At 39.5% G+C, this 21,932-nt stretch overlaps 2 protein-coding genes and 1 long non-coding RNA gene across 7 annotated transcripts; 2 read left to right on the forward strand and 1 right to left on the reverse strand.

The window, feature by feature from the left end:
* The first annotated feature begins 1,311 nt into the window (after nt 1-1,311).
* On the forward strand, nt 1,312-3,215 carry LOC121715862. Its single transcript, XR_006033695.1, has 3 exons — nt 1,312-2,017; nt 2,198-2,319; nt 2,575-3,215. It is a non-coding gene; the product is annotated as an uncharacterized LOC121715862 (long non-coding RNA).
* Nucleotides 3,216-4,058: 843 nt separating this feature from the next.
* Nucleotides 4,059-8,590, reverse strand: spring1 (SREBF pathway regulator in golgi 1). Of its 2 annotated transcripts, none has more exons than XM_042101880.1 (5): nt 8,456-8,590; nt 8,198-8,354; nt 7,952-8,103; nt 7,662-7,775; nt 4,059-4,755 (listed from the first exon to the last, which is right to left on the reverse strand). In XM_042101880.1, the coding sequence occupies exons 1-5, from the start codon at nt 8,546-8,548 to the stop codon at nt 4,672-4,674; spliced, it is 600 nt and encodes a 199-aa protein (XP_041957814.1). In that variant the 5' UTR covers nt 8,549-8,590; the 3' UTR covers nt 4,059-4,671. The 2 variants fall into 2 exon arrangements, with proteins under 2 accessions (XP_041957814.1, XP_041957813.1); XM_042101879.1 differs by having other exon boundaries at nt 7,952-8,136.
* rnft2 (ring finger protein, transmembrane 2) lies at nt 8,442-21,267 on the forward strand. Of its 4 annotated transcripts, none has more exons than XM_042101866.1 (10): nt 8,442-8,581; nt 9,862-9,939; nt 10,026-10,525; nt 13,387-13,463; nt 13,654-13,754; nt 14,232-14,385; nt 16,882-17,031; nt 19,267-19,332; nt 20,123-20,224; nt 20,751-21,267. In XM_042101866.1, the coding sequence occupies exons 1-10, from the start codon at nt 8,547-8,549 to the stop codon at nt 20,883-20,885; spliced, it is 1,398 nt and encodes a 465-aa protein (XP_041957800.1). In that variant the 5' UTR covers nt 8,442-8,546; the 3' UTR covers nt 20,886-21,267. The 4 variants fall into 4 exon arrangements, with proteins under 4 accessions (XP_041957800.1, XP_041957803.1, XP_041957802.1 ...); XM_042101869.1 differs by lacking the exon at nt 8,442-8,581 and adding an exon at nt 9,286-9,422; XM_042101868.1 differs by lacking the exon at nt 8,442-8,581 and adding an exon at nt 9,429-9,546.
* Nucleotides 21,268-21,932: the final 665 nt, after the last annotated feature.

A 21,932-nucleotide genomic window follows, 5' to 3' on the forward strand; every position in this document is an offset into this window, starting at 1 on the left:
AGACCATGCTGCTGCCAGTTACTGTCCGGTTGTTAGCATGCTAGCTATCCTCTTAGCTAAGGTAACATTTTAAACGGAGAAGTGTAATTTCTTTGAAATGACAACTAGCTGAATAACATTACTTACATTAGTTAAAGTGAATAGTTTATACTCAAGTGAATTTGCAACAGTATATTAAGTTTAAGCGAAGTCCTTCAACTACTAGTCACTTGTTAGCGCATAGCTGTATTGCCATAGCTACTCCCATCCACTTGTATAGCATTTTAAGCTAGCGTTAGCTAGCTAGCTAGCTCGGTTCACATGACTAATTAAATTATTCATATCATGTCCTAAAGAATGATTCATTGGTATCATACATGATTATAGACAATAATACTGTGAACACAATTAGGTTTATCTGTTCTTATTGCTTATTAAGAGAGAAAGTTTATTTAGTGACGTAAGGTGACACTCCCACTTATGCAGACCGGAACTGTCCCGTTTTGCTCCCATAGTAACGAATTACGTTGCTCTATCTTGCTAGTAATCAAGGATCTTTGCTAAGATGTTGTCAATGGCACACTTCCTGTTTGGTCAGCTGGTGGCGCTAGAACAGGTTGGGAGTTTGGGCATGTGGATATCATCAGATTTATATTAACTAATATTTTGTTAAAGGAAAAATCTGGCCATTTTTAACTTCAACATCGTTTTCTCACTATGTTGGGGAAAGCAAAAAACCCAACAAAATGATTCTATCAAACCAGAGATCTGCCCTGGCTGCAGCGCTTCGAAATTAGCTATAAAGCTAACCTTTGGGGGTAAGCATTTAAGCGCATTTGGGACCTCTAAACACACTCAGAAAACCATTCCAAGACATATGGAACACAAGTTGGTTCCTTACGAGACACAACCGTGCTCGTTTACCTCAAATAGTGTGGCGAAACATTATAAACTTTGTGTTTTTGCCAAAGGTTAGCTTTATAGCTAATTTCGAAGCGGTGCAGCCAGGGCAGATCTCCGGCTTGATTGGATCAATTTTTGTCGGGTGTTTTGCTTTCCCCAACACGGGGTGACCCCAAGGAAAATGAAACGTGGTGATTTTCATGAAACTCTCATTCAGGTGTAATAATCCAGTCACTACCAAATTCGTCTGCTGCAGTTCAACCTTGTTGCTGGAATTTAGCCTATGGGGACTATTTTCAGGTGCTGCATATCATTGTGCTGCTGTGCTGCCCATGGTGTTCCTTGATTATTACGCTGGAATGAGAGTAATAGTTCCATGTCAAATCATCATTGATATTTTAGCTACTAATTATGCAGATCAATAAAATACTATAAATTATTTACAAATATAAAGCTTTATGAATTCCAAATATATTAAATAGAAACATGACATACAGTAAGCCATCACTTTCCGTATGTTTGTGTGTGAAGGTTTAAGCAGAATCTAGGATGGCCACTGGTGTGAATGATCACACTATATTCAATATTAGCCTATACTGATGACGTCAAGGGGGTAGGGGCCCCCAAATCAAATAAAAGTTTTAAAAAGTATCGAAATCGAGATTCTTCAAAACAATAATTTTGGTATCATGACACTACTACCATGGTATGCAAAGACCAACAGCAGGCATATTGTCTTTTGTCAATTGTCAATATACAGAAGTTGGTAATGTGCTGTTGCCTAAAACATATTCTCACATGGGTCGTGCCATTTTTTTTGTAATATGTCCTGAAGATGATACCTAAACAAGTTGCCCATACTTCAAAAAATGCTTCATAGTGTTTTCATTTAAGCCTATCAAAATTTGACCATCCGTATCTTAAAAAACTATTGGTCTGGAATGATGTGGCCAAAAGGTGACACGTACAAGTTTAGCAATGCGGTTGATATCATTGATAGCGTGACTGAGGGCCCATAAAGGGGAGGTCACTGCAATAGCAGCATTTGGTTTCACTGAAGTCACAGAAGGATCAGTCCCTCTTACAACGCTGTGGGCCTGTTACTTTTCTTAATTCTTAAGGATGTTGATGAAAGGTAATGGCTCTTCTCTTCTTTTGTAGATCATAAAACTTGAAAAAAAAAAATCTTTGATCTTTGAAAAAAAAAAAAATAGCACCCAAATGTTGAATTGTGCTCATGTTTACATTTTTGTGTTTTTTTTTGTGAATTCATAATACAATTCAGTAATTTTATTTGTCTTGATTCTCATCCCAGGGCGTGTGAAAGTATTCTTCTATTTGTCGATGCTCCTCCATCACAATGTAGCAGGTGTATGCAGGTTTTACCATCTTGTGAACACCACTTCAAAAGAGACACAAGAAGTGTTTCATAAATTGGTGAGTGTGAGTATTTTTAGAAAATGTATTTCAAATGTTCATGCCATAAGCATTTTTGTATTTGCATTATTTCCATTCTGATATTCTTAAAATCAGTAGTGTTGGACAAATGAGAATGTATCAGACAAATAGAAAAGTTCAAATTTGTCTATTTAGGCATAATCCCACAAGTTCTTTTGCTTTTACAATGTGTTTACATTGTGTATTTCTGTCTTTTAATACTGAAGTCAACTTATGTGTTCTGCTTTTTTGTAGAAACAGGCTTTCAAAGTGAATGGGTCAAATATACAGTTTACAGACATTCAACCGGTCAATGTTTCACAACCAAAAAGAAATCTGATGAACCAAACTGACTGTGGACTGAAGTACATGCTCAAAGCCATTGATTTAATTAAGAAGGTTCAATCAGACGATATCCATGATAACAAGCTAGATAAAGAGCTGACCAACTTGGCCGCTAGAGTGAATCAAGGCTGCAATTATCTGAACTCAGCTTTGGGAGGAGGATGCTCCAGAAACACAAGTGAACCCCAGCTGCCGGAATCTAATTATGAGAGGAGAAGGTGGTGTCTAAGCATATTGGAAAAGTTTGATAACTTTTTAAGCTCGTTGAGAAAACTGTCTTGTTAACAAATGTTAACAAAACATTTTAGGAATACAAAATTCCAGAAGTCATCTTAATCAGGTATCTGTGTTAGGACTTACTATATATAATATTTATTTTATTGTACGATGTCATGAAATGTATTTGCTGTATTTCTATTGTTTTTATTTATTTATAAGAGTAGGCTTTGGATAGGAAGGCAGGCAAATACAAATGATTGTTCTGTGACTGAAATGTTGGTGGTGAACTGCACCTTTATATATAACTAATAAAGTATTGCTGTTGTAAAGTTTTTAATTTAGCCTATGTTATTGAAACAACATAAGGCTAAGGATGCAGATTCATCAGTCATGAGTTTGACTTGAGCTTCAGACAGTGCTTTCAGAGGAAGCAGGTGCAGGTTCTAGTTTGATCAGGATCCAGTGGTTTAATGAATCCCATATGACTCCTCATTAATCAAAATGTCAAAGCAAAGAAAAATTTGGTGGGGGCATAATTATTTTTTACGTAATTTCAATACAGATTTTATGCTCTGCGTCTGCAGGATGATTTATTGTCTGGTGATGGGCCTGATCTTCCCATGTGAACTTGATTGCCATAAATAATTGTTTCCTCACAAAGTTGGTCTGATGCATCTGCTGTCTTGTCATGGACTCATGACGTTGAGAGACAACTGGGGGTTCCCCTGAAAAGCTTTCAAATGACCTCAACCCACAAGTAAAGATAACAGCATGGGTGTATGCTCACATGACAGGACAACTAAACAATTCATCAGAAACAATTTGCTCATTCATTCTAAGTAAACGCATTCCATTAGCAGACACATCTGTATGGATTACTGGGATGCATTTCAAGTAGGTGTAGAGACAAACTTGGGTAAGTTATGGTACACCTACTAATAGAAAGAGCCCTATGGCTTAATTTCTCTAACTAAACTAAGCCAATAACCTCTTCTTTTAGACACTTAACCACTTACTGTGAGTTAACTTAACCAAGTTTACCACCAAACAACCTCCTTAAAATACCTCCTATTTCAGAAAGGAATGTCCATTTCACCAATAACAAAGCCACTTAACAGTGCATTTATGGAATATTCCACTTATGTTTGTTATAAAACCACTATAGTCAATTTGGATGAATGGATCAGTCACAGTTTCTTTATTAAATAAAAAATGACTACATGTTCTACTAGCTACTGTATTTGTTACATATGGCCATTGTTTGTGTAGTTTGCAATAATCTCCCATAGGGCAATAACAAACTCATTTGTTTAGTATGGTTTCATCAGTTTAACACGCAAAAGAAAAAAAAAAGCATCTCATGAAATGATGTAAGAAAACATAAATGACAACAATGCAACCCAGTCAGCCACTGACTGCGAAGGTTTTAAACAGGGCCAAACATGAGCCTGGATCTTCCCACAGGCCATCTGCTATGTGGGTACTAACGAAACACGAGGGTCATCTCAGATGAAGTAAGAAAGCAGTCTATGCACTTATGAAGTGTACACTTTCAGACATGATTTTTTTTACTTCCTCAGCCCACCCGCCTACTGCAGATGGAAAGGGATGGGTGGGGGAGGGTGAGCTGTGATACAATGTTCAGTCAAGTTTCAATTTGACTAGCAATAGAGGCCCAGGCTTCATAGTGTATCATGAGTCTTGACTGGTGTGTTACGTTTTCGTCCAGTCTCCTTCATTATTCCGTTGGATATTTGAAAGCCACAGATGGAGAAGTGCCAAAATCTGTCATATTGGCAGAAGCTCTGGTGGGCTTTCTCCATAGCAGTATTTGGCTTGTGGATTCCTGTACGTGTTTTCATGCTGAACACTCTGGAAAAGCAGAGGGGAGAATGCAGTTGGCATTACATTCATAGGGACATTAAAGTAACACAATGTAGTTTTTGTATATATAAAAGCTTCAAATTCAAATTCATTTTGATGGTAGATAATGATATTATAGCAGGGTCATTCCATTATTCAGTCACCACACCGCCACCTGTGGTTGTATAGAGTAACCTGTGGTAGCTCTATACAAAACATATTGATGTCAATGGTGCATTTTGCCCATGATCAGGGTGGAAAGTGAAAAAAGAAAGATTTGCATAAGACAAGTCAAATTGGTGTTTTTAAAAAGAAAAGATCATGGAGAATAAAGAAGAAAATATTTAAAAAATCTTTGTATATTCCCACAAGGTGTTTAGGTGCTCTGAAAATGAGAACCAAAATGATTTTTTAGACTTGTAAGGTCTGCTGTTCAGACCCTGAAGGAATTTATTTTCTGTTCATTGTTTTTTGTGAGAGTGTTTCTACTTATCTCAGTAAGGAAAATAAATCAAGAGCCTATGTTGAGTACAAATATGTCTTCTGAAGGCTTAAACAGAGCCCAGCCAAAAACTCCAATAAAATTTGTATCAACTTTGAGGGACAGCTATGACCATGCAGGATTATCCAGACCAAACGTGACGATTTTGCTACATACTATTCCTATTTTTGTACCAGCATGCCAAATTTGAGCCTCCTACATGGTTTAGTTCTTGCGCTGTGGGCTTGTGAACTTTGACAAAAAAAAGAGCCCGAACAAAATCGACACCCTCCTCCCCCTGTAAAACTGGCTGTATCTTGGAAAGTATTGATCTTACATAAGAGTAACTTTACAGTGTGTCTCCTGGGTAACATAGGTACACCTGGTCATTTTTTCAGAATTTTTTGAGACCTAAGTGCGTGGGCCCTGGTTGAATTGACGTGGAATGACCCAGCAGTGATATATAATGCCATTGATACTGTGTGCACTGAACTGCTGGTATTATGCTACATTCCAAACAACTTGGACTTTGGAGGTTGGCCTTCAGTTCAGATTTTGAAGTCAGGGTAGACTGACTTGCCCCGAGTTTACAAGTGGGAACTTACAATTTGAGAGGCGTTCCATTGTAATTTCTATCATTTTTTCTGGAATGAAATAGGGAGATTTGAATAGGGGAATATCTGTTTTCTGGAATGCAGCAATATACTATAACATTTAATTTGCTTTTTGATGCACTGGGTACCGCTTTAGCATTAGGACTATTGAAAAACGACACTAAAAGGCTACCCAGTACATTGAAAAGGAACAACAAAGGGCAGGGGCGCCTGCAGGAATTAATGCTATGGTACGCACACCCATCACCCCCCCCCGGAAAAAAAAAAAAAAAACGTTCACGCTTTGACTTTAAAGCACTATTGCTTGTTTATAAATCAGTAAATGGAGCAGGACCTAAATACTTGTCAGACATGCTTCAGCAGTACACACCTTCTCGTCCTCTCAGGTCCCAGGTGAAAAACCTGCTAGTAAAACCTAGAGTTAGAACTAAACATGGTGAAGCAGCTTTTAGCTGCTATGCGGCTCAGCTGTGGAACCAATTTTCGGATGACATTAAAAAGGCCCCAACTGTAGCCAGTTTTAAATCTAGACTTAAGACCAAACTGTTCTCAGATGCTTTCTGCTAACTGTGCCGAGTTACAAATTCTGAATCTGCCTTGATAATTATTCTACTTTGTCTTTTATTACTTTTTTTACTACTTTTGCCTTTGTTTTTGCTTACTAATTATTCTTTATTTTTAAATGATTTTACCTTGTGTTTTATGCTTTCTTTTTATTATGATCTTTACCTTTTAACTATTCTTTGACTATATTGCCCTTCTATGCTTTTATTTGTTATTATTGTTTGGTTTTGTTCATGTAAAGCACATTGAATGACCTCTGTGTATGAAATGTGCTATATAAATAAACTTGACTTGACTTGACTTGACTTAACAGTATTTTTCCTTTAGGTTCGTGCATACATAGCATAACAACATCCACATGCAATAATGCAACAACAACGTCTACAATTACCTATTCATTTGGGCAACTTTATACATCCCTATAGACCCTTTCAAGAGAGTTCCATTATCAGCATCATAGTTGGCCCCATAAGACTTCCTTTTTAACATTCCATATGTTATCTTAATGCAGAGGAAGTAGATTGGGGCCCAAATAGAACGTTCAAGCATTGTTTTTGTTTTTATTGTTGAAAGGGTCTATACAGGCTAAAGCTACCTTTAGTTGTGTTATAGCGTACTGTAACGTCTGGCTTTAAACAGCTGTAATGCAGTCGTTCTGACAAGCACACCAATTGCTTAGCCAACCTTGTTCTTGCCCATCTTGAATAGCTCCTCTAGCTTTGCTGCCTCCATCCTTTCTGTTTTTGTTGTTTAAACTTGTGATATCCATGATGAGTATTGAGTTAGTGAATTAGCTCAACATTGTGAGCTGATAACCATATAGAAAGCCGAGTAAAAGAAAACAAGTAGCCTATGCGTGCCTGCGTGCGTATTCTCCTGCTCAAACATGTGTGCGCGTTAATTTTGATAAGTGTTCACTAACCCTACTTAATAGAAAATTGTAAATAGCCTGATGGCATGCAACTAATGGGATACTGTGCATAGTTGGAAAGGTATGGTAGGCCAATATGGTGTGAATATACACACACACACAAGGTAAATTTTCTCTCGTTGTTGAGAATTGGTAAGCACAGTGCATACGGACGTACACCTGCAGGCGCGCCTGACAAAGGGTAAAGACCTTTTATAATCATATTGCTTTAACTGCTTTAAAAGAATGAAAATAAAACAGTATGAGAGCTTTCATTTTCAGGATGTGTGAACCAGAGGATTTTAAAGGTCTCTTCCACGAATGTTGACTGTTGACTTGCACGTACTTGTGAAGAAGTCCTGCACTTGGCTAGGCAAAGCTCAAAGTGATCTTCCACTGCTGTGAAAAGGTTCTGAAACCCCTCTGCAGCCCGGTTGAGAAAGTGCTCCAGAAGAGGTTGCTAGGTGTAGATAACAAAAGGATGTTTCAGCCAGCTATTTTCTATCACTTTTGGAAAACAATAATTACAAAAACAGTTGTACTTTCAGTGTTCTTGTTCTTCATTCAGTCAATTTACTGTGTGAAACATGCCATATTTAAATACCACAGGCAGGGTGAGTATAGCAAACTGGATACCTTGTCAGGTTGAAGGCAACAAGATACACAGTATTCATAGATGCTGCAGCATCCATTGGCCAGGCAGGTTTTGCAAATGTACTGGCGTGAACTAGGTGCATTTACGTTACAGCAGCCATTCACCAACATGTCCTTTCGCTCACATACATAACCTGTAGACAAACACCACTGTAAGAGGTCCAGTACTGCAGAAATTACCATTTAAAAAGGGTCAACAGAACTCATTACTACACATATACATTTTACCTAATTCGTCTGTGAGGAGAATCTTGCCCTGTATAGAATTCCTGCATTGTGTTATCTGTCTGCTGCTATTGCCCAAATTGAATCGGACCTTCCATGGAATGTGATGATCGGAGTCCCTCAATTCCAAGAGGGTCCGGTCTCCGATGGTCCGCTCCTCCTGCACGAGCAAGAGGATTATTCAGTGTTTTTGTTAATTAGACCGAATGGCATATGTTTCACATGTTTTATATTCAAGAGACAAAATAATACAACACCTACCCGCTTTAATGTACTGGTGAGAAAGTAGATCAGGGACAATCCAAAAACAACCCCCAAGACCCAACGCTTCCTCAAGAGTCTACGTAACACCATGGAGACGTTCTTTGGAATATGTGCCAGGTCCAGGTAGCTAACAGATAGCTTGACGAAACTACCCTTGACCTTATTTGGTCAGACAATGAGAAATACAAATTAATAACTTCCGACCTTACATTAATCAGCACTATTTGCAGGGGATAGCAGTAGGGCCGCTAGCTAATTTCGTTGACACTTCGGTTATTAACAAGCGATAAAGGGATCTCGTTAGCTAATGTTAGCTATGTGTTGTTAGCTATCAGGCCAGGTAAAACCTAGCAGCTATTAACGTTAACGCTAGTTGAGTAGGACGGACCCTCGTTTCCATTAAGCAAACGGTGATTTTCTAACCCATTTTTAAATAAAACATTGAAAATTATCTTGCCGGTGTGAGGCAATTTCCTACTACATACACACCGATTATAACAGTACGTCTAACGCTATAGACAAGCTTGTGCTCTCATGACAAGACAACTCTGTTGGTATTTAGAACTATCGCTAATGTTAACTGGCTAGCCGTTAGCCAAATTAGCTCGCTATTAACTGAAATATTTTACGTTACCGACCCAGTTGTAGTTAATGTATTTTAACGACAATACACACATCCTACAGTAAAATTGTAACGTTATGTGTGTAGACTCTTCCTATTCAAATGACACAACACTAAGCTGTTAACGAGGTTTTAAGCCCTGCGCTGAGACTAGCTAAGCATGGGATACATTAACGTTACTGTGGCCTTGTCAAAATAGTAGCTGCTAGGATCTACCAGAGAACCAAAACAATTTTCGAGGTCCGAGGGGATCCTGTCCGAACGATCTGTGTGACTGGCTAGAGGATGGTGAAATATTTTCTGATTGGTTCTATAAATATCGTCATACCGGAAAACTGACGGGTAAGACCCGCCCATGTGCACTGCAGATTGGAGTAGTAGGTAAACTCAGCTAACGTTAGCTGATGTAGCTGTGCTCAAACAGCTGGCCATAATTGAATGAACAACTAAATGTAATATGCGTACGGTAAGAAGGCATTGTCAACTACTATATCCCCTTGTTAATATCAAGGTGTTGATTTAAATAGTCTTCAGTGCCATTCAACATTGCTAGTAATCTCAGTAGTGCTAGCGTGCCTAGCTAATTGCAGTCTTTCTTCGTGCAAGTGCTTTTGTGCATTGTTTATTTTCCAGTTTCCCCCAACTGTATTCTTTCCGTTCATCCCATATGTTGTGCTATGCTTTGGTTAAGTTGTTTTTAAGCATAGCTGTTGTTTAACTTCCACGTTAGCTTTGTCACTAGACATGTGTTGACGATTAATTTGATTCCTTCCATGTTCAGTTTTGGAACACTTGCTGACAGACTGGGTGCCATGCAGAGAAGACACAGCAGCAACACAGATGGCATGCCACCAGAGAGGTTTGCAAGCAGTTTTATTTCAGTTCACTCACCGTAAAATAAACTGTGAAATAAATGCATTTTTTGTGGTTTCTTCTTTGTCATAGGAACAGGAGCCAAACACTAGGCTCTGAAAGCAGCCTTGATGAAGGTGGAGTATTTGACTGCCTCAAGCCAGACTCTCCCACAACCCCTCAGCAACTCTTCTCTGGATTGGTCGGGGTGTCGTCTGGCGCGGTGACCTCAGCACCCTTCCAGGCTGCCGGGCTGGTCTTGGGCTCGCCTCCAGACGTGTTCATCCAGATGACCACGTCCTCCAGGGAGGAGGGTTCCCACCGCACTGAGAGCCAGCCATTCCTGCCTCGCCAGGCCCAGCACCATCATCACCATCACCACTTCCATCAGGCATCGCAGAGCCGCTCCTCGTTGCTGCACTCGGCCTCTTCCTCCGCCACTGACCGCCACAGCAGCCGGGACGAGGGGGGCGAGGACCCCTCCACCCCTGCGCCAGCCCTCTCGGAGCTCAAGGCAGTGGTCAGCTGGTTGCAGAGGGGCATCCCCTTTATCCTAATACTCCTTGTCAAAGTCTGTTTCCAGCATAAGTTAGGTAAGGAGGCATGTGCACACACAAACACAAGCACACACTCTTATTCATATGTGGATACACAGTAAAACATTTTCCTTGCATACAGGCCTAACAACAGTGCAGTCATCATTCATCAGTATGCAATATGAAATAAGCATGGTTAATAACAATTTAGTCTAATCTATAAGGGGCCGGTTTCCCGATAACGTTCAATCTTAGCAAGTTACAAAGACTCCAAAGGTAAACCTTTTCAAAGTTTACCTTTATAGTCGTGGTTCCTGAACTGTCCCTGCCCCAGTGTTCTTACAAAAAGCTCCTTACGTCCGACGTACAAGGCACTGAAGGTCCACCCTGAAGGTGCTGAATTGGTTGACATCGATTGCTCAGAAATTGATTTTTCACTTAATGCAGAGGCATGACTGCATTATAAAAGAGTGCGTTCTTTGCACACACAAAAAAAACATTGCTCAAATATCACCTCCAGTAACATTCACACTACTTCAACGTGCATGAACTTATTAATAGCCTACGATGATTAAAAAGTAGAAATGAAATTATCTACCCTTAATTAACAATGTTTTCACAAGGTCTGTAGGGGGAAGTGATCCACAATCTGTTGGCATGACCAGCTATAACCCCTTAACACCTTTACCCGTTATGCCATCCTTCATCACTCCATATTAAGAATTTATTTGAATAATAGTATTTAATTGTTTTTTTAATCACAGCTGATTGACCAGCAGCCTCATTTAATTCCGTATTTTGTGCCATTGGTTAACATTAAACATAAAAGTAACCTCCCATATTAAACATTGTAGAAGATGGTGGGGGAAAAAGCAAGAAATAAGAGAATAAAGCTTTTAATTATTTTCAAATGCGTGCACATTTTAGTATTTGTGTAAAAAAACATTTCCAGAAACTACTTACTTAATTTAGCCTACTTACATAAAATCATTGGTGAACCAAAACAGGGATATTGTACCATATGAGTTGCATGCGCAACAGAGATTTCTAATGATTGCTGTAGGCTACAGTGGCAGGGACTAGCGTCGAGAGCCGAAACTAAGAGAGTTCTAAGAGTGCTTCAGACCACTCTTACCAACAAGCGATGTACAAAAGACATTCGTAGCAAAGTACCTTTCGGGAAATGCGTGGAAATGTTAAGGTAGAGCTTAAGGAGAGGTTAGGAACTGCGTAGCATTAAGAAGGCTTTGGGAAACCAGCCCCTGGTCTTCAACTTTATTATATTATAATCAAAGGGCAAATAGTTTGCAGGCCAATACAGTACAACACCATAGACACTAGACAGCACAAAGGGCAATACACAGAATAATGTCAGACAGCGTAAAAATCACAAGAATTACAATCTCGACTTAAAACTTACATAGGGTTAAGAAACAGCATGGCAGTGGGTTAAGTGCATTGCAGCAAAGTGTTAGTACCTATTAATTAAGGCGCTTGATTGCTACTGGAACAAATTCATTTTTGTCAGTTTGTTTTAATCCTCTGTACCCTGAAACGGGTACCTAAAGGGAGGGTCTGGAATTCTGAGTGAAATGGGTGAGTATCATTCTGGAGTATTGCACGGGCTTTCTGCAGAGCTTGGGTCTGCAATATTTCAGACAGTGCAGTCTGGCTGACTCCTATCACCTTGCTGCAGTGCTTCACGATCCGGCTAAGAGCAGCTTTGTTTTTTCTACACTCAGATTTCCGAAACAACAAATCATTGAAAAACACAACAAAATAGTCATCAGTCCACATTGAAGGACCTCAGTTTCCTTAGACAATGCAAGAGTTGTTGACCTTTCTTACATAAAACATCAGTATTATCATCATCAAAACACAACTACCAGTCAATAACAGTTCCCATATATTTGTAAGTCTCTGCACTCTCTATATTCTCGCTCCTAATGGTGGCATGTATAGGGACTGGGTATTTTAGTCTGAAATCGATTGACATCTCTTCGGTTTTGGTTGTATTAAGCTGTAAAAAGGCAGCATCACACCAAGCAACAAAATCATCCAAAACTAGATTTTATTATCCTGAAGCAAACTCGCAATAACAGACCGAATCATCGGGCAAACTTCACTATGTGCCGGTTTTCATACTGACTGCAGCAATCATTTGTGTACAGGATCTACAACAGGGGCGACAAAACCCAACCCTGTGGAGATCCAGTAGAGGACAACAATGGTTCAGAGCGGCAGCCGTTGACCTCTGGGAAGCCATCCCACCAAATTAAGATCCAAATTAAAAATAAGTTTACTTAGCCAAAATGTGGGGCTGGATCGTATTAAAAGCTGATGAGAATTCAGTGAAAGACAATTTAGCATGTGTTTTAGTCCCCTCCAAGTGCTTGTACAACATATTGATACAGTTGTATCCTCCACCCAGTTAGCCCTATAAGCAAACTGCAGACGGTCCAGAATATTTATCATTTTAGCTACCAACTCTTCTTTCACAATGATTTGGGACAAAAGTGCAACTGACTGAAAGTCATTAAGGGATTTAGGGTTTTTAACTTCAGCTAAGGGAATAACTGTAGCCTGCTTCCATGATTTAGGCACTACCTGTTGTTTGATTGACATTTGAAAAATGTTACAAAACACTGGGCCTAGCTGCTCAGTGCATGATTTAAGAAGACATCCACCTAGGTCTTTTCAGAACAAGTACAACCTCAGTATACAAACATGCAGTGGGGTTTAGAAACATTAATGTATGCGATCTAGAACACTAGCTTTGAGGTTTTGTCATAATCTCTTTATAAAGTCATTGATTGATAGTATCTTCTGTTAATAAAACATAGTTTTGTTGTCTGTCAGTACTGCCCTGTTTAGAAGATTTGGCTTGATGCTGTGTCCTTTGCCATTGTCGTTTCTAGGTATTTCTGTATGCATTGGAATGGCAAGCACATTTGCCTTTGCCAACTCGGCTCTGAAACACCAGGTGTCTTTACGGGTAATCATTCAGAGTCTCTCTCTACTGATAACGTTGTTGATGTAATACAGTCCACTTAACTGGGTCTAGGTGTAAGTAAAGTCATGTTCATAAACAGCTGCAGATTTACAAGATCCAGTACATGTGCCTTTTTGCTTCTGTAATGAATGTTTGCATGGAACTGTGTTTGGTCTCTATCTATGTGTTACAGGAGGAGAGGTCTGTGTTTGTCACGCTATGGATCGTGGTTTTCCTTGCAGGGAACATTGCGTATCTGTATTACACGTTTAGTTCAGAAGAGCTCTACAACAGGTAGGCCCAGCTTAACATGCTTATTAATGAACTGCCCTCATTGCACCACAGACGATCCTTCATGTTCATGTTCACACATACGCTGTGAAAGTTTACTCACTGACTCAGTTTATTTATCTTCATTTTGTCTATTTAGTTATTCATGTCATGTAGAATTTAGTTGTCTTGTGTTGTGTGTGTGTGTGTGGTTTTTCTTAGAAGTGCATGACATCATACATTTGTGTTTGGAGTCTGTTGACATGGTTTTTGCGTTTCATTCCTTCATTTGCCTCAGTTTTTCAAATTCCTGCAATGCATCTTTGGTTTTCCATAGGTGTATTTTACCATGTGTCTTCTTAGCATGTGAGTATTTCTGGTATATTACATCCCCATTTCTGGCCAAGTGCAAAGGCCTTCACAAACCCTCTCATGGCCATGCTAATTTTGATCCATGTCTCTTTCTTACAGCAGGCTTCTTTTTTTTTTTTTGTCTTGCAGCCTTATATTTGCCAAGCCAAGTATCAACAGCTTTGACTTCTTCGATCTCATCTGGGTGGTTGGCATCACTGATTTTGTCCTGAAGTATATCACCATTGGATTCAAATGCGTCATTCTGTTTCTTCCCAAAATCCTCCTGGCTTTCAAATCCAGGGTAAGAAATATCCATGATAAAAATAGTTGATACCCGTGGGATTTGGTTAAAAAATTGCATTTTATTCTTATTTATGGTATGTATGTGTATGTGTGTATGTGTGTGTGTGTGTGTGTGTGTGTGTATGTGTATGTATATATATATATATATATATATATATATATATATATATATATATATATATATATATATATGTGTGTGTGTGTGTGTGTGTATATATGTGTGTGTATATATATATATATATATATATATATATATATATATATATATATATATATATATATATATATATATATATGTATATATATAATATTTATTTATTTATTTATTTATTTATTTCATTAACTGCTTATTTAGTTTCATTTTATTTAGTCCATTACGTTGCAGTTTTGTATTTTGGATTCTTTCAATGAGTCAGGGAAATTTCTCTATTTTTTTCACTATTTCATTTGACCACTATCAAAGTTTGATCAACAGTAATACATCTTATCCTCCCAGAACGTTAACATTTACATTAAAAACAATTCTTCTTAAGTTCCTCAGGCAGTAATAACTATGTGTAAATCTTGTTCACTGGTCCTGTTGAGCATCCTCTCCATCATGGTGGCAGTCAGTCACCATGTGTGGACGATGTGGACCAGGGGTAACCGAGTTCGCCCATGTTGCCCTGACACAGGCCAATCAATGAAGGCAGGCACGCAGGCTGTGAGCTCATGTCCCGCCGGGAGAGCCGAGGAGTGAGGTCACTGCTCCCCTGGGCCCCGCCTGTGCCTTGTTTATAGGAGAGAGCATCTCACCAACCGCATCTCCTCGCCTCGCCTTTCCTGCCTCTCCTCAACAACATCTTCTCAGTTACCACATTATTCTATGTATCATGTGTTACATTGTAGCTATATAGTTGTGCAGTACGGTGTAACACATCAATTACCATGTTCTACTAGTTTGATGCTCGGAAGTAACGATCAGTGAAGTTCGGATTGTGTTTGATTCCAGTTGTTTTTCTTAATCAGTTTTTAAATTTATTTGGGGGCTGTGTTTTATTTGTGGGCATTGTTTGCTTTAACCTTAAACTTCGGTCTATAATGATAGCCAGTCTGTTACTTTGACATGACTTAAAGATTCAATAATACTAGACCCAACAACGATACAAGCTGGCTTGCCCAAGGTTCTCTGGTCACCCCTATAAAGTTGTTATGGAGAAAACCATCAAGATCAAAAGAGTCAAATGACTGTTTTGTTTGCCTGATTGGCACACATTTGATAGGGTTTAAAAAGTAGGCTAGTTGGTTTACTCCACTACAAACATCAGACAAATAAGAGCCTACTCAGATAGTGGCACAGCATTCAGTCCATGGCTCTGCTCCAGTTGTGGTTTGGGCTTCGCTTAAGGAATGAAGGCAAAGATAAATTGCCTAGTTGAAGAGGTCACCCACCTCTGTCAGGCAGTTAGTGGGGGATCCAACAAGAGTGATTAATCGCTGTCAGGCGATATCCATCGGCTCATTATGCATGGCGGCATGTTTATGGGCGTAATGTGATCACTTAGCTCTGGTGGCTTTGTTATTGTTTTTAATCTGTTTGTGTATTTATTGCTTTACCTTGCCTGGGACTTTAATCATTGTACAGTACCTCAGAGACGTTGGTGACCTCTGTCAGCGGTGCTCTCCCTGGGCGAAGGGCGCTGAGGTGAGGAGTGGCGCCCGCGGGTTGGCGCTGTGTTTGAGTGGGAAGGGAGCGCGAGAGAGAGAAGGGGTGGCAGGTGGCGCGGGCGGCTGCCAGCCCGTCGTGCAGTGTGGGTAAATTGCCCACGCTGTTGTGAAGCTGCCGAACTCTGGAGGCAGGCCAGGCCTGTGGCGGACGTCTCTGCCGCTTGGCTCCCTGAAGCTCTCTCTCTCTCTCTCTCTCTCTCTCTCTCTCTCTCTCTCTCTCTCTCTCTCTCTCTCTCTCTCTCTCTCTCACACACACACACACTTACATCCTGTGGGGATGTATCTGTGTGTGGCAGCTCCAGCATCAGTGGCAGCTCCAGTTTGACAAGGCCTTCAGCTCTGCTGTACCTCGTAATGGAAGCTCACTTCCTACGGGTAGAGTTGGCTTGGATGTGGGCCAGGTGTGGGCAGCCTCAGCGGCTATGGGAGACTGGTCTTTAAGGAAGGGTCATGCAGCAGTGCAAAAGCCATGCTGGTGTTCACTGAACACTTTTAACCCGCTGCCCAGTGAGTCACTTATCAAGCATGTCAGCCTGTGCCTATTGTAAAGAGGATAAGAAGCAGTAACTTGGTACAATGTGGTAAGATGGTGCATATGCTTGCTTTATTACTTTTGCATACAATCTGTTGAAGTGTCATCTATTTGAAAGTTATCCATCATCAGTTCATAGCTGACTTTGCTAATCTCTGATAACCTCAGACTGGATCAGCATGTTTTTCAGTCCTTCAGCCCTCAGCCATAGTCAAACTTTCTCTTTGTGACCTCTATCTCCCTCTGTCACGCCAGGGGAAGTTCTATTTAGTCATTGAGGAGCTGAGTCAACTATTCCGGGCTTTGGTGCCCATCCAGTTGTGGTACAAGTACATTATGGGGGAAGACCCTTCAAACAGCTATTTCCTTGGTGCCATGCTGATAATCATCTACAGCCTTTGCAAGGTAATGCTGCTTGATGCTTTCATATCACTGCTCAGCCTCTGTCTGCTCTGGGGTAAAAAAAAAAAAAAAAAAGATGCATGGATTTTAGAGATAGCAACATTTAAGAGAATGTTCCACATCAGCAGCAATCAAGGATATGAAATGAGAGAAATAATAAAAGTAAAACGGTTCAGCTGTTGTCTAGAAGAATCAGTGTAGCAGCATATTGCAAAATCAGTGTAGCAGCGCCACAGAAACAGCGCACTGGGTTGAATGGGGAGGTGTAACACATGCAACAAGGTGGATGGATTTCTCAGTTTAAGAACCCAAGACATAGTTGTGCCACCATATGACTGCCAGCCGACCTAGTGGCTGCAGCAGGATGTTTTTCTGAACCACAAGCTTAATGAGAGGAGCCTGTGATATGATATGTATAAGGACTTTAAAGGAATCAGAAGTCAACTATATTGTACCTCCATATTATTGCTATTTAAATGTGAAAATTATACATCATTCTAACGATTCAGCCACAAATTCTTTACTATAGTAGGTGAGTGATCGCTTTGCAGACATTTTAGTACATGTCCAGCTTGGTGAAAGGAAGAGGGATGTGTTGAGGCAAATGTAGATTTCTATTCAATATATGTATTAATGTTTGGATGTGATATTTTATAGCTTTATTTATATCACGGTGAAAACAATATAGACGAAGATGGATGATGTTAAGAATAAAAAAATTAAGTGATGTAAATTCTGAAAGTTTCAACATTTATAACTCAGATGAGAGGGAAAGGAAGAAATAATGAGATGGAAAGAAAGAAGCCAGAAGAAATAACAAAATGCTTATCTCTATGGGTCATTCTGTGTCAAATCAGACAAAATCTAGGAAAATGGTTCAAGTCCCAAAACTAAGACCTGTAAAATATTTCATTATTCATTTTTATTCATTCAAATCATTTTTACACTCTCAGAAATGCCTTATTGTGAAGGCCTTGGGCATTAATAACATTTAAAAGGTTTATTCCTGGCCTGCTCAAAATATTTAGGATGTAAGGAAATTATGTTCTCAATATGACTGGACAAAGTTAATAGTTTGTACTGCAAGGCCCTAGGTTTAGAACACAGTGCAAACTGATGATATTGAGGGTCTTGAGGGTCAACTCATTTTTTGTACCCACTTGGCAACAATCAGTATTTTGTCTGTAAATACAATACTTTATTAACGTTGAGCCAATATTTGAAGTATCTGCAATAAATGCACATGAACATAAAACGTGGTGTGATTGCATTTGTCATTGTCATTGATTGAAAGTGTCATTTTCATAGGACTAAAATGGCATGTGGGGTAGCTAGTAGAAACACAAAAATCTATGTGGGAAAAGGTCAGTTTATAGTAATTTTGTGTACCATGATCATGTATTATGTGGTACAACATTGACACTTTGTACACTAACTGGCCATACACTGAGCTACTTTCACATACATTTCCATGTGCCTACTAGCTACCCCACATAATATTTCTTTCTAAAATGACCGAAAAACCCAACCTTGTTTAATCCTTACAATCTTCAAGCTCATTATATGTGGAGCATAAATAATAATAAAATACAGTATGTAAAGAAAAAAAATATGGTTGATGCCAAATGCGTACAAAAACAATTTTATACTACCCTTAATGCCACTCTGTACTTTTTTTCCAAATCTAGGGCCTTTTAGAAATTCAAGGAGAATGCTGTACAAACTTGTAATGGTTCAGTCATACAGAACATTGTTGTCTTCCATCCTTACCATAAAGTTTGTGCTGCCTATGAATAATAATTCTCATTATATTAATGCCCAAACATTGCTTCCCAGACAATGTGATTTTCAGGCTGTTAAAAAAAAGTAATTTCAAGGGCTGAAATTAATATTAAGACATAGGATTTGGTTTGGGGACCCATTCTTCATATAGACAAGGTTTGAACAAAATCTGAGACGCTGCAGGAACAACCTTATCTGATTTTACACGGAAAGGGAATGGCCCATATTTGATTTGATATTTGAGTAAATTCCTTGTTATGTATTTCAAAGTCATGTTAGAGAACGGAAACATCTTTGTTCATTGTTTTCTGTGCATGCCCAGTTAAAATACCTGAGAAGGTTTTGAAAGTAATGACGTTAACTTTGACCACAAACAGACACAGATTAGGTATGGTAGTAGACTCCTCTAATGACTGTTTGACCAAGTTACCACAATCTTTTTTTTTTTTTTTTCAGTCCTTCGATGTCTGTGGGAGAATATCAGCCATCCGCAAAGCTTTGGTGGTTCTGTGTAGCTCTCAGGTAGGCTACATGTATGTCTTTTTTCACCTTTAACCAAAGACTTTCTAATGAGGAGACACAGCACTCAAAGAATCCTCTATAGAAATGCCTTGAGTTTAGCCTAGAAATCTAGACGCGCCCCTAGCGGCAGCAAATTACATTTGCAGCCAGGGCTAGTCTAGCAACTCTCCGTTGGCTTGTGAGCTCCAGAAATCGAAACTTAATCAGGGCATTGAAATCGTATATAGAGTCGTTTGGTGGGCTTAACATAATGATTGATGGCAGAGTTGCAACGGTTTGGCTTGAATTTCCTGCTACTTGAAAACAAATATCCTATTGCGTCCTATTGCGTGCAGAGGGAATTTAAAAGACAACTGACTATCCCGCCCCTCGGACTGAGCACTGCGAACGGTGAGTGCCCAGACCCTACATTTCAATGTGGGTCTGGCTCGCCAGGCTACCTTGAGTTAGTTTGTAACGCCAATATGGCAGTTGTCTACACATATCCCATCCCTTCCTGTATGCCTCCCCATTCACTTGAATAGGAAAAAAGATGGCCGATAACTGCCCGAAGTGTGTTACCAAGATGGCCGCCGAGTGGGGGGGCTTTGCTTTAGGCCCTGTTACATGATGGAATAGTAGTACAAAGTTAATGGTTAAAACAATTCTGCTGCCCAGCTAGGGTGAACTCCTCTTAAGCCATGATGTACTGTGGGATTACGGGTTGCTGTCTTCTACTTACCAATGTCCTTGCTATGAAGCATTATCATGTTTTGCTTCATTGCGTTGTTTTGTTTTGTCATTCTTGCAGAGTTACGGTATGAGGGCTAGCAGCCAGCAGTGCACTGAAGCAGGAGACGTGTGTGCCATCTGCCAGTCTGAGTTCAGAGACCCTGTGGCTTTGCTCTGCCAGGTATTGCATATACACTATTGTTCAAAAGTTTGGGATCCCTTAGAAACGTCCTTGTTTTTGAAAGAAAAGCAAAAGGAATCTCTTTGACTAAAGGAAAGTCTTAAGGACACAATTACTATCACAAGTAAAAATCCCTATGACTACATTTCTTGTTCATAAATTTCATATTCAAACTCATTTCATGGATGTTTTGTGGGAAATAGGGGCATTTCTAAGTGACACCAAGCCAACTGCATGTATACTAACAGCTCACATCCCCTACCCAACCTAACCACACCTTCTGGCCAGTGTCAAACAGAGAGAGGATGATCTCTTAAGAGTTTTCACATCTTCACTGTCTGGGACTGTTAAGCACCCCATACTTTCTGTTGTTGAAGATCAGAACCTCATTCATAAAACACAATGTTGAGTAGAGGTTTACACATTGGAGCTGCTAAGTTTCTCCCACTACAGATGTTGGATACAAAAGGTCAGAGCTTCACTGTTGAAATGAATCATTTCCTTTTTGTGTTTTTTTGTCACCTAGCATGTCTTCTGTGAGGACTGTCTGTGCCAGTGGTTTGATCGAGAGCGAACATGCCCGTTGTGTCGCTCGGCAGTCATTGAGACGGTACGCTGCTGGAAGGATGGCACCACCTCGGCACACTTTCAGATCTATTAGCCGCTTCTAAACATTCCCTAGAGCTCTGGCACAGAACTGGACATCTCCTGTAGTCGCAGGCTCATACATTTAAGTCACTGGTTGTTACATGAATGTAAACATTGAATACTACAAAAGAGACAAGAAACTTCCATTAATGTTTCAAAGACGATATTGGCAATGGCTACCTGGTACATGCATTCCTCATACTGATCTGCACATTATGTGGCTCTGTTGCAGTATTGCACTGTTAGTTTTGTATTTGCCACTCACCTGAGCAATTAAAATGTGAACACAACATTGTTTGAATATTAACAGTATTTTTTATTTGAAATCATTATTGACCATTATATTATTTAAGCTACTCAAAACCGTAAATAAAATGGCAAGTTTCAGTGTTCAACAGTCTTGTTCAGTGTATGTCCTCTATAATATGCACATTTTTGTACATGGTAATTTGTATTTTACCTGCCAAATATATACATACAGTATGTGACTTGGAAAAAACAACACAGGTTGCACAAATATTTAAAAGCATTTGCTTATGTAAACATCATTGACATGCCATTTGCTGTCCGTTCTGAAATAACACTGGCACAAAGTTTCCAAAGCCCTTTAGAAAACTTCTAGAAAATATTTCTGAAGGATTTATCAAAATGCATTTTTAAAATCTTGTCATACAAACACCCAAAGTAAGAATACAAAACATCACACCAAAATGCATTGGTCTTGGTTTTACAGTGGAGAATGAAGACCTTTAGCCATTGTGATTGCTTATAAAAACATTCCAGTGCAATGTGCAAATGAAAGCTTTTAATCCATGTCTTTTTACATGGTTATAAAACCCCAAAGACGTGTTCCCTTTCCAGCTTATTCTGCGCAGTGTAGTCATATAGTGCACATCATTTAACATTGGTTATTCAAGAGGTTGTTAAACCGTGCTATATAAGAAGGAAAGCTTGAGAAATTTATCAAATTTTCCCTTATCAAACACCAAGGGAGAATGACGTCAGCGTAGTATATTTAGTCTCTCTTGTACTTTAAATCGCCGGGTGATTGTAACGGACT

The sequence above is a fragment of the Alosa sapidissima genome, chromosome 8 (genome assembly GCF_018492685.1).
Source record: "Alosa sapidissima isolate fAloSap1 chromosome 8, fAloSap1.pri, whole genome shotgun sequence".
Taxonomy (NCBI): Eukaryota; Metazoa; Chordata; class Actinopteri; order Clupeiformes; family Clupeidae; genus Alosa; species Alosa sapidissima.

What these genes read in the sequence shown, in the direction of transcription:
- spring1 (XM_042101879.1), bottom strand. Translation starts at nt 8,548, where the DNA reads ATGGTGTTACGTAGACTCTTGAGGAAGCGTTGGGTCTTGGGGGTTGTT. An exon ending in TCTCCTCACAGACGAATTAG is followed by an intron (nt 8,137 to 8,197) that starts GTAAAATGTATA and finishes TAATTTCTGCAG; the next exon opens with TACTGGACCTCTTACAGTGG. An exon ending in GTTGCCTTCAACCTGACAAG is followed by an intron (nt 7,776 to 7,951) that starts GTATCCAGTTTG and finishes ATCTACACCTAG; the next exon opens with CAACCTCTTCTGGAGCACTT.
- rnft2 (XM_042101866.1), top strand. Translation starts at nt 8,547, where the DNA reads ATGGAGACGTTCTTTGGAATATGTGCCAGGTCCAG. An exon ending in AACACCAGGTGTCTTTACGG is followed by an intron (nt 13,464 to 13,653) that starts GTAATCATTCAG and finishes TATGTGTTACAG; the next exon opens with GAGGAGAGGTCTGTGTTTGT. An exon ending in TCCTGGCTTTCAAATCCAGG is followed by an intron (nt 14,386 to 16,881) that starts GTAAGAAATATC and finishes CTGTCACGCCAG; the next exon opens with GGGAAGTTCTATTTAGTCAT.